Genomic DNA, 11865 nt, shown 5'->3' with positions numbered 1-11865 from the left:
TAAAGAAGTGAAGGAGACAAAAGACATGTTAGGTAAGATATTGATCCTCAGAGGGGGGAAACTTACATCTTACAGCAGTGCAGGAAACACCATAAGAGATAAGAACTAATTTGTAAGTAATAAACATAACATAAAATATTCAGGTGAATGTAAATCAATCTGTGTGCATTAAAAACATGACCTAATTTATAGGTTGAACAAATATAAAGGTTGTATATCAAATACTGTAAATAAAGTAATTTAAAGTCTATAAAGTCAGTTGATTTTTACTGTAAATGACCTTAATCCCTTGTGTCCTGATTTTCCTCCTTTTAAATAATAATTGTTGACTTGTGTGGCAGCTTAAGTTTGTCATGTCATTTGTGTTATTGTGTATAAAAACAGAAAAAAGTAGTAGCAGTAGCAGTAGAAAATTACTATGAAGTTAAAAGACTATCAAGTGTCTACTTTTTTGTCTACTTGACTATATGTCCATTTTATGTCACTTTATACTAAGAGGGAAATATTCATATTTCAGGGGAGAATATTGTAAATGTTTCCTCTAATACATTTATTTAATTGTAGTTACTTTTCAGACTAAGATTCTTTCATAAATGCATAGGAAACATAAGATTAGTACAGATATGATGCATTATTTTAACAACCCAAATCAAAAGTAACTGATGCTCTGCTGCATTGCTGTGTACAAAACATATGCATCAATATGATCCAATAATGTAATAATGTAACATTGATGGGCTGACATTCAACCTGGTTGGGGTGAAATTTTGCACAATTAGTTCTACATAAAGTGCATTGAGTTGCTAATACTTCTGTATCCTACTTTTACATAAGTTCATTATTTGAATACTTGCTGTCAATATACAGTGTATGATATATAAGATAATAGATTATCAATACCTGCAACAGTGTGATTGTCAGAATTATTGACCTAAGACAGCGGTACATTTATTAAAAAACTTATTCTATAATTGTTAATTTTTATTTACCTTTACAAAATTATTTTAGGTTACAACATATACTTTGAGATTGTTTTTTGCTTCGTTTTTTAATGTTACCTTGTCTTCTCAAATTTCAGTGTTTGTTTTTTCATTTTGCTTAATTAAGACAAAGTCCTTGAAGTTTTACTGACAGTAACCAATGAAGTCAACTGTCTGAAGCACATGGATATTGTTATGCTAACTGTAATGTAACAGTAGTATGTAGTAGTTTATGTTCCATTTTCATTTCATTGGTGGTACTGACAGCATTGAAAATGTTATTTATGACTTCTGTAGATTATCCAGAGTTACGGGAACACACTGGTACTGATTTGATAAACACTATGTGCAGCAAAGCCATGAACATATCTATATAAAGGTGAGGATTCTTTTTGAATATAGCAGCCTTCTTGGAGAGCTCCAACAACCCATTTTCTAAACCCTCCAACCATGCAGTCTTCAGTACTGAGCTCACACATTCTCGTAAATGCACTCGCAGGCTGCCACATACTGCATGATGTCATACTGCATTACTAATGCAAAGAAATCAGAATGACATAACCCCTTTGTCAGGAAAAAATGGCAAAGTGAGGAGGTGACGAGAGTTAATACAATCAAGTATTGGCTCAATAGCTTTGGAAAATGGCCATGTGGATGAGAATGTGACATGTTTGTATTTAAGTGTTACTGCAGAGGAATAAAGAGCGGACCTCTACTGCAGGAGACTTTGGACTTGGGCCAAGCACTGGTCTCAAATTATATTAATTCCTCATCTTTCATTCATCTTTCCTGAATGGTAGCATATGTATTTGATTAACTCTATCAATTCATAGAGCACTATGGGTATGGAAACCATCCCAGGTCCTGCTCAGACTGAACATCAATCACACAGTGAACCACTAGGTGGCAGAAGACATTCAGCAGAAGTCAATGGACAAAATGATGGTTTTACAAAAGGCAAATGATTAAATTATATATCTATCTTTTTCTGCACGTTTGTGATGATGTTGTTGTGTGCTACTGCAAGATCCTGAAGCCCATCTGCAAGTTTTTCTAGAATATTTTATTGGAAGCTGTTAAACAGTGGAGTGGAAATGCAGGCAAATATGTTTTATTTATTTCAATTCATTTAAGAATTAAATTGATTTATAACCTTTTAGGATTGTATCTCAGGACAAATGTGGTTTTCACATTAGTAAGTGAAGGCTAATAGAGCTACAGCTTATTTTAAAACTCAATTAGCTAAAAATGTACAAATGTAATGCAATATGCTCTGTGTTGCACTTCAAAACCACAGACTTGCCTGATTAGTCTACTACACATAAACGGTGGCTTCATTTATAGTTGATTGAAATTTCTGCTCGGCATCAACAGAACATTTCCTTTGGACTAGCACCTATTTGTGTTGTATTATGTGTAATAAAAACAGTAAAATCCAGTTATTGGTGGGTTCATTACACTTAACAGCACCATGCACTGTTCAAATAGTATAGTGCAACCATGGCTTAATGCTTGGTTCATATGAGAAGCTGATTATGCATCCATGACAACCAAAGTCTTGAGTTAAATTGATCAAAAAGTACAATAGCTTAGTTTGATTTTCAGCTGTCAGTGTTTTATTTTAGCTTTATTGCAGAGGTGGGTATCTTTGACATGAATCAGAGTATACAGGTTATACTGATAACAACAGACTTTATCTGAGTGTCAAATGTTTCATGCATTTATTAAGCTTTTTGCCGACATTCTTCAAGCCTTCACTCTTTTATTGCCACAGAAAAACAGCGACAACGTGGCACTTCCAGACTCATCTGAAGCTCTCTGGTCTTCAGATTTCAGTGCTCAGTCCCGGTCGAGCTCGACCAACCTGCCAGTACGCAGCGTTGAACTCATCTTTGACTTTTTCGACTTGTGTCAATGACTGAAACCTCTCCTCCTCTTCCTCCCGACTCTCTAAAGCTTTTCAGGAAATGAAGTTGGTTTGCGGGATGATGCTCTCCACCTTGTGATCTGCAGGGTTTGCTGATGCCTCGTAGTTACAGATCGTCACTTCATGTCTGTGAGCCTTGAAAATGATAAAGAGAAGACACGTTGACTTCCTGTAAGGGTGAGCGTTAGTCGATACAGTATTTCTGGTTCAAAACAAGGACGTTCACAGAGGAAGTTGCTCTATATTCAAGAAAGGTCATGAGTTTAAACTTAAAATGTATGTTTGTGTAATCAAACACAAAGGAAGATAAGCAGCACTATTATTAAGTACTAAGGTGAATACTAATGGTTATTGGCACTAAAATTTACATAAAAATAATAAAGGAATAACAATTGAACATTTTTTCGTAGTTTTACGTCCCAGAACTCAAACCCACATTTTTAAATAGCTTTTTTAGTGTCGGTCCAAAACACAAAGATATTCAGTTCAGTATCACATAAGCAGCAAATCTTTATTATGAAACTTGAACCACAACATTTTTGGCATATTGCTTAAAAAATTACTTAAATAATTCAAAGGTGGTTTTTCAAATAATTCAAAATAGTTTTCTCATTTCTAGATAATATTGTGTGAGCTCATGGGTGGCACATTGCTCCTGTGACACTATAGGATGTAACAGGATGTACACAATATGATCTAAATAACTTTGAATATTTTGTCAGGTTTAATGCCTTAACAGAGCATATCAACTTTTCCTCCATGCTTCTCACAGATGAGTAAATCAATTTAGATTTTTATCAACTGGCTAAACTAACCATAAAATGAGCCACAAAAAACTATATCTAAATAATATTATCAAGAACATTAACTGCATATTTATTTGCACGAGTTTAAGTTTTGTAAATGAATAATAAAAATAAACTGCCAGAGTTTTTAGACAACAGGTCACACCGCTGTCCCAGTATATTAACAGTGGACTTGAGATCAAGACAGACTTCTTAACACTTGGAATTTGATCATGCCCTGTTTGTCTTGTTTCACTGTCTAAAATCTGTCCATTGTGTACTTTAAATATATACAGTTCCAGTCAAAGGTTTGGACATACTTTCTCATTCAAGGAAATGGGAAAGTTTGTCCAAAAACTTTTAAAATCTGACTTTATTCATTGTTGCTTATTCATTCTTCCTAAAAACCAAACAGATTCTTTTAAAATTTTACTCTACTTAAATGTTTTGTCCCTCTGGTTAAGCACAGTTACCCGTAACAGCTTAAAACCGTCCCCATTTTGGGAACCACTACGAGTGACTCTCCACCCAAATACTCCATCCAGTCTCGGGCTGATGTAAATCATATCAAATAAAACAGTTTTCTGCAGAGAAAACCTGAGGCATCAAGCTTCAAGATCTCAACTCAGACATAAAAAGATTCAAAGTTCTTAAATAAGCCTTGGAAATCTGTGAAAATTATAATGGAGCGAATGAACTGGAGTGAAAAATGGAACAAACTGATCCTCTGAAGCAGACGATCAGTCATGAGGGGTTTGAAAGGGGCGCATGGCTGTGAGGCCGCGGGCATAAAACACACAATCTCAGCAATTGTGAACCGTGGGACAACGTGGCGTGACGCAACTATTTCTGAATAATGTAAAAAATGTCATGTTTTGATTCTTTCACGTAAAGGAATTGATATCAGCACGATAACAAGTGAAGATGAAAGGGAAACTGAGTTACATCAGAGAGATAAGACAATATTTTGGGGAGGAATTTCTTGCCCTCGGGATGAAAGATGCAACAAAATAATGTCTCCTTTCATTTAATAGACAAAGTCTGCACACGTACAAAACATATGTGAGATATATTTTTGTAATGCTAGAAATACTCTTGTTATTGAGGCATTTAAAATGATCAGACGAAGAGAATAAGAGATGCTTCGGCATACTGGTGGCGTTTAAAGTTCAGACTGACCTCTGAGTATTCTCCTCTGAGACCGATGTAGTAGACCCGGGTGCTCTCTGCTCCAAAGTTCTTGGAGATGTGGATGGAGAGGTGCTGAACGTTGGAGAAACGAGCAATCCTGGAAATCATGAAAGAAAAAGAGACATTTCAAACATACTCAAAACACTCTGTACATGAGAAATAACTGTGATCTTCAAAACCAGGATGGTGTCGTCGCACTGTGTTTAGAAGGCTGATAGGAAGTTAAAACAGTGATGGCAGATTGTCAGTGTGTGTGTGTGTGTGTGTAACAGAAAGAGAAACAGATTTGGTTTCATTTGTCTTTAAAACGCTTCTTTGAGCAGATTATATTTCACAGTTGTTGAGCGTCCAGGCTGTGAAAATGATCCCGGGTATCTTGTCTACATCTCTGGTGTGGGCAAAATCTACATTTGTAACAGATGTGTGGTTTGGGATGGTGACAGAGCCCTGATGTGTATGTCTCCAATGTCTCTTATTAACACTTGTGCCTTTAATATGTGTTAAACGTCTGTCTAACATTCTGAACATCTTCGTCCTCGTAGTGTGAGCAGGTCAGCAGTTAGCTGGTTGCAGCTGTCAGCTTCAGCTCGGCCGCCACAGAGACTGAATCACACTCAAATGAAAAAAGGACTCCTGCTTGTGCTCTCACTTGGTCGGGTACTCCAGCTCAGCATGAGGGTCTCTGTTGAGCCTGAAGGCTTGTTCGGGTTCTCTGCCGGTGTCGTCGAAGGACATGTGAGGGATGTTCTTGTACCTAGTAAATAAAAATCAACAAGAGAAGGTTAAATTGATGAAGTGACCTTTCTCTGGTGAGGGAAAGGGTGGGAGTACTATAATGTATAGTCTATTTTCATTCATATAGCCCAATATCACACATTGTGAATTTGCATTTAGGGTCTTTACAATCTGTACAGCAATACAACATCCTTTATCCTTAGACCCTTGTACTGAATAACACACTGGACAGTTGAGTGAATTGTGAAGAATGTGTCAATTAAAACATTTTTTAAAAAGTGCTGCTTCAGTTTTGATCCTGTTTTTTCTCCACTGAGAGCCTGACGGGAGAGCAGCAAAACATCAGTGGAGGACTCTTGATTCACTGAGCTAAAGATCTCTGTGTGATAACAGTGATCCTGCAGGTATAAATCACCTGACACTGTGCCAGATGGGTCGAAAAACATCTTGGTGGTGAGTCGTGTCAGATATCAGTTACTACACCTGGTGGATAGTAGTAGCACTACATCGTAAATAGGATAAAAATGCTCTGGCTCCCTTGGTTTTAAGATGCAACAAAAAGAAGCAGTGGCTTTTACAATGGGACTGTTGTATTTTAGTTTTTTTACTTGATTAAGAAGATGGGACGTTACAGATATATACCAATGTGATATCTAAGTGTTTTCTTCCCTTTGTACTTCAATGTGCTTCTCTCCTATCCTTTCTACCCTCCCTCCTCCTCCTCCTCCTCTCAACCCCAACAGGCCGAGGCAGATGGCCGCTCACTTTGAGCCTGGCGCTGCCTGAGGTTTCTTCCCGTTAAAAAGATAGTTTTAGCTTGCCACTGTCGCCAAGTGCTTGTTCATGTGGGAATGTTGGGTCTCTTTAAATTCAATTAAAGACCTGCTCTGTGTGTAAAGTGCCATGAGATGACTTTTGTTGTGATTTGGCACTATATAAATAAAGATTGATTGATTAACTGATATATAATTTTGTATTTTTATCTTTTAAGTTTTTAAATATTGTGCTCATAATTTAAATGTTCATATTTTTTAAAATCTAATTTTCAACTCTGTTTAATTATCTATGGTGACCAGAAGGGGGCGCAAAGTACATGCAACTGACTGTTCTCTGTATGTATAAGAATAAAGGGTTTCATTTTGATTTCAATACATTTCTCTCACACCTCTTTCATCTGAGATTACAAAGTCACACAGTGATTTTGACTTTCTACCTTTCTAACTGGAAAAATCTCATCTCATGATCCTCAGGTGACTTGATGAAGTGCGATGGAGACAATCAATTTATAGGAGCATCATTTTTACATACGGTTGTATAAACCAGCTTTGAGATGTTAAATCTGCATGACCTCCCTGACCCCTGATCAAAGAGGCACCGTCAGACACTCACAGTCGTATCTCAGCTGGATGAGAGTCGTCGTCTTCTCCAGCGATGATGATGCCTTTCAACTTCACACTGCCTGTAAAACTGAAAGAGATGACGCAGAGTTTCTTTGCTATCTTTGAGAAAAATGGGGCAAAATCACAGAGACAAGAACAAAAAAATAGGTCGCTGTGAAAGGCAACTAAGCAGAAGCTGTAATGAGAGATGAGCGCGGAGAAGTGAAAACTAAAAATGAAATTAGAACCTGAATAGCTTTGGTCTGTAATTACAGACGAACTAAAAGAGCTCATCTCAGTATTAAAAACAACCTTTATATAGAAACAATTTGTAGTAAAATACAAGTTAACGCAGATTCCGTATGTTGCCATCCACAAACATACTTTAAATCAGTAAAACAAAAAACATCTATATTCCAGCGCACCACAGCTTCCTATGATTTACATTTTTAATTAGCAGATTTCATTAAAAAAAAAAGGACTGAAGTAAGCATTTGGGTTTTTGTTTCTATGACAACAATATCTTAACACCACTAACTGCAGCTGTATGATAGACTAGTATCGCCCCTCTCATTATCAGTTTTCATCATCTATTTGTCAACCTTGTTCTTCTTTGACATTGTTTTTCCACCATGAGCACCAACCAAAGGACACATAGTCTAATAGTCTAATATATGATTGGTTGCCTGACGGTTGGTTGACGACATCAGCGCTTCTCTGAAAAGCTCATAGATTTTTAACTAGAAGCCCTGGGGCAGCCGCACAAAACTCTGAAAAAAAGACGCTGGTTGCAGCACATTTTGGTTGCCACATACAGTTGAAAGCAATTGGGAGAAAAGGCACTGGGGGGGGGGGGGGGGGGCAATGGGGCTCAGGAATAAAATGCATCACGTACATTCAGCCTTGGTGTTCATATGGAAATGATAGATATTGTATGTGTGCACGTTCCTATAACACTATGAGTTTTGCCACTGTCACTCAGGTAAAAAGTATAGAATTAAAGAGTTTGTTAATTATGTCTACATGTCATCTATATGCTGAAGTGTCCACATGGTTTTACATATGTGGGTCAAACGGATCATAATTCAAAATTGAGAACAGCTGAACTTAAAGACAAAAAAAGAAACCATGATTCTCCTGCCTCTCTTAAATTCACAGGGACAATTCTATTTTTGGCAATATCATAAATGAGTCATTGAAAAGGGAAGCATACTCAAAATGCAGTTTCATCTGGACTTTTAATATTCTGTAATGTCATGTAAGAGAATAGATCAAGTTTAAAGCTAATCATGACGATGACTGTGATGATGATGATGTTGGATTTTCAGTACTCACGGGATGTTGAACAGCAGCTCTTCATCTGCGTCGCTCTCGACAAACTAGGAAGAAAGACAAACATTTTTGTGTATTTTTGGAGCTATAATCCAGTGTGGGTATATATTTATTGCATTACGATGGCATAATCATGTATGTTTATGGGGTGTACAAAAATATTAGGAACACTTGTCAATATAATGCACTCCAGTACACGACTACCACCCACTATGACCACGGTTATAAACATAAAGTAGAATTATCACCTTTCCAACTATGGCAATAAAAACTGAAGGCTATGCTTTGTAAGAGTAAAATTTATAGCAGAGCTGCAGGGATGCACTGATCCAACTATTTCAGTCCAAATACTGATACCGATACCTTGGCTCAGGGTATCAGCCGATCCTGATTAATAAGCTGTATGCCTCACTCTGTGAAAGAGACTGGGATCATGACTTTATGTGAAGGGCAAAATCAGGCTTGACTTAAACATTGATTTCCTAACTCTGTAAAACAAAATGTAAAAAATGAATATTAATTTACTCAATTATTCATTAAAATAATGGTATCCAATAACAGATTGGCCCATTGTCACCAACACCTGATGCAGCTATTTGTGATAGTATTGGATCAATATCTGACATCAGTATTACTGGTGCATCTCTTCAGAGCTGTTGTATTGGACTGCACAGGTATGTATCAAGTGCATTGCTTTAAAGTAGGATGTAGCTAACCATTATTTTCATTATTGATTAATCTGTAGATTACTTTCTTGATTCATTGATTAGTTTTTCAGTCTATAAAATGTTAGAGAATGGTGAATAATGTTGATCAATTTTTCCAAAAGCCCAAGATGATATCCTCAAATGTCTTTTTTAAAATCCTGAACTGTCCACAACCAAACATATTCAGTTTACTATCATAGAGGACTAAATACTCACATTTTGTAAGCTTGAATCAGAGAATTTTGCAGTTTTCTTCTTTAAATATGACTCAAAGGTGTTAATACTCAAAATAGTTGGCAACCAATCAAATAATTGCTGCAGCTCTACGTCAGTTTAATCATTAGAGTTTGTGGCACATCATGATATAAATAATCAACACCAATATTACTTAGTGTTTCTATTTATTTATTTTTTGCTACTACTGTCCTTTATTGCTTGTGTACTTACTTATTATTTATTGTGCGTTATGCTTTTTATTAAAGCTCTTTCTGCTGCAATAATATACATTTCCCCACTGTGGGACTAATAAAGGAACACCATATCTTAATTTAAACATACTGCCCAGCCCAAATTACTAAAATAAATTACAGAGCAGAGAATAAACCAAGAGTTCATTTAAAGGAGTTTTAAATAGTAACATCACCAGTGTCAAGAAAGTCTGTTAGTTGTTTTTGGTTTGTTTTGTTTGTTTGTTTTTATAACTGCGCAGTGAGGCTCCGCATGCAGAGACACTCCCCACAGACCTGCAGGGAGGGGGGGTAGACCGAGGGTAACTGACCGGGGGAGAGGCTCTGGAATACGGTTACCTTGTCCCGCTGGTTCCGCTCCTCCCACGGTTTGAACACCAGCTTTCCGTCTCCGTCCCTGCTCTCGTTCAGACACTGCAGCTTCTCCAGGTCGATGCGCCGGTACAGTCCGTACTCCAGGCCCCTCTCGGCAGGTTCGTGCTCGCCCGCGCACCCACAGCCGTGCCCGTGCCCGTGGCCGTGCCCGGACATCGTGGAGTTAAACACGCCGCTTTTCCGTCAACACAGACACACACACATACACCGTCCGGAGGATGGAGACCGTCGCACTGCCTGCTCTGTGTTTTTCCTCAAAGTGAAATGAGATCAGCAACTTTTCACTTAGTCAAGAGCCCCCCAAAAAACCGAGACAATCACTTCCGGTTTGAGTTTTTCAAAATAATGGATATGGTCGCCGTGACGTCACCAACTGCTTTTTGACGCCTCGAGGTTGCATTTATGATTTTTGACCGACGCCATTATTTAATTTTAGAGCCAGTAGTTAAAATATTTGGCATGAAGATGGTTTCTTTAGTACGGTGCATTTTTAGTCTGCGAATTTAACTTCCTAGGATGGTGAAGTCATGAACCATACTCTGCCTGCTCTGACTGGCTAGTAATCATTGCATTGGATTGATAAGGTTTAGGCCTGAGGAGTAAGATTAGTTAGGGGTTAGGGTAAGGACATCAAGGTAAATGTGGCATAAAAAACCTTCAGTTATGGCCAGTCTTCACAATATGTATTTTCAATTAAAAACAAAAGAAACTTCAAGAGTCAAAAAGACACTGAGTCAAGCAGAGTTCAATGCAATATTAGATTTACTGTTCATAACACAAGTAAAGTGGGGATGGTCCGTAGACCAGATGCCGAATAACACTGAATCTGTGACTTGCATTCTTTTATACCCATCTGTGATGGAGCTTATCTGCTGTGACCCTGACTGTCCTCTCACACATTATGTCATCGATAGCCTTGTTCTGAAAGTTTTACAAGAGCCTTAGTACATCCATGGCTTCAGTGTGCTGCCAAAAAATCTAGCATTACTTGAGCATGCTGCAAAAAGTTATCTCAATCTTTAATCTCAATCTTTATTTGTATAGCGCCAAATCACAACAAAGTTATCTCAAAGCACTTTACACATAGAGCAGGTTCTAAACCAAACTCTTCAGGTTTTAACTTTAAAGAGACCCAACATTCCCACATGAGCAACAGTGGCGAGAAAAAACTCCCTTTTAACAGGAAGGAACCTCAGACAGAACCAGACTCAGAAGTGGGCGGCCATCTGCCTCGACAGGTTGGGGTAGAGAGGAGAGAAAGGAAGGATAGAGGAGAGAAGCACAATGAAAATCAACAATGAAGCTAGAAGGTCCGGGACTGGAATCCGTCATCCGGTCGTCTACAGACCCAGATTACCTGTAGGACGAGAAAGCAGAGCCAGAAACCAGAAACCAGAAAGACAACTTCCGGGGAAGAAGTTTAGGTTATTGAATGCATTAATAGATCATGAGTGTTAATGGATATAGATAGGTAGAGAGAGAGAGAGGGAGGAGGAGGAGAGAGAGGCCCGGTGCATCATGGGGGTGGGGGTCCCCCGGCAATCTAAGCCTATGGCAGCATAAGTTAAGAGCTCAAAGAGCCCTAACTATAAGCTTTATCAAAAAGGAAAGTTTTTAGCCTACTCTTAAATGTAGGGAGGGTGTCTGCCCCCCGGACCAAATCTGGAAGATGGTTCCACAGGAGAGGAGCCTGATAGCTGAAGGCTCTACCTCCTGTTCTACTTTTAGAGATATTAGGAACCACAAGTAGACCTGCATGCTGGGAGCGAAGTCTTCTAGTAGGTACATAAGGTACTATCAGTTCTTTGAGATATGATGGGGCCTGACCATTAAGAGCTTTGAAGGTGAGGAGGAGGATTTTGAATTCTATTCTGAATTTTACGGGAAGCCAATGCAGTGAAGCCAAGATGGGAGTAATATGATCTCTCTTTCTAGTTTTTGTCAGAACACGAGCAGCTGCATTCTGGACCAGCTGGAGAGTCTTTAG

The 11865-nt window shown here is 38.2% G+C and overlaps 1 protein-coding gene across 1 annotated transcript; it reads right to left on the bottom strand.

The window, feature by feature from the left end:
* Positions 1-2588: 2588 nt before the first annotated feature.
* pithd1 (PITH (C-terminal proteasome-interacting domain of thioredoxin-like) domain containing 1) lies at positions 2589-10146 on the bottom strand. The gene is made up of 6 exons (XM_053334935.1): positions 9843-10146; positions 8333-8376; positions 7008-7085; positions 5533-5637; positions 4872-4980; positions 2589-3042 (listed from the first exon to the last, which is right to left on the bottom strand). The coding sequence occupies exons 1-6, from the start codon at positions 10032-10034 to the stop codon at positions 2941-2943; spliced, it is 630 nt and encodes a 209-aa protein (XP_053190910.1). The 5' UTR covers positions 10035-10146; the 3' UTR covers positions 2589-2940.
* Positions 10147-11865: the final 1719 nt, after the last annotated feature.

This window comes from Scomber japonicus, chromosome 15, assembly GCF_027409825.1.
Source record: "Scomber japonicus isolate fScoJap1 chromosome 15, fScoJap1.pri, whole genome shotgun sequence".
Taxonomy (NCBI): domain Eukaryota; kingdom Metazoa; phylum Chordata; class Actinopteri; order Scombriformes; family Scombridae; genus Scomber; species Scomber japonicus.
Note: the sequence above shows the minus strand (reverse complement) of the source record. Positions and strands in the feature narration are given on the sequence as shown.

Bases quoted from the DNA above. Each gene is read 5' to 3' on its own strand.
- pithd1 (XM_053334935.1), bottom strand. From the start codon at position 10,034: ATGTCCGGGCACGGCCACGGGCACGGGCACGGCTGTGGGTGCGCGGGC. The intron at 8,377-9,842 runs GTAACCGTATTC...CTTTCTTCCTAG, and splicing joins AGCGGAACCAGCGGGACAAG to TTTGTCGAGAGCGACGCAGA. The intron at 3,043-4,871 runs GTCAGTCTGAAC...ATCATTTTCAAG, and splicing joins TCAGAGGAGAATACTCAGAG to GCTCACAGACATGAAGTGAC.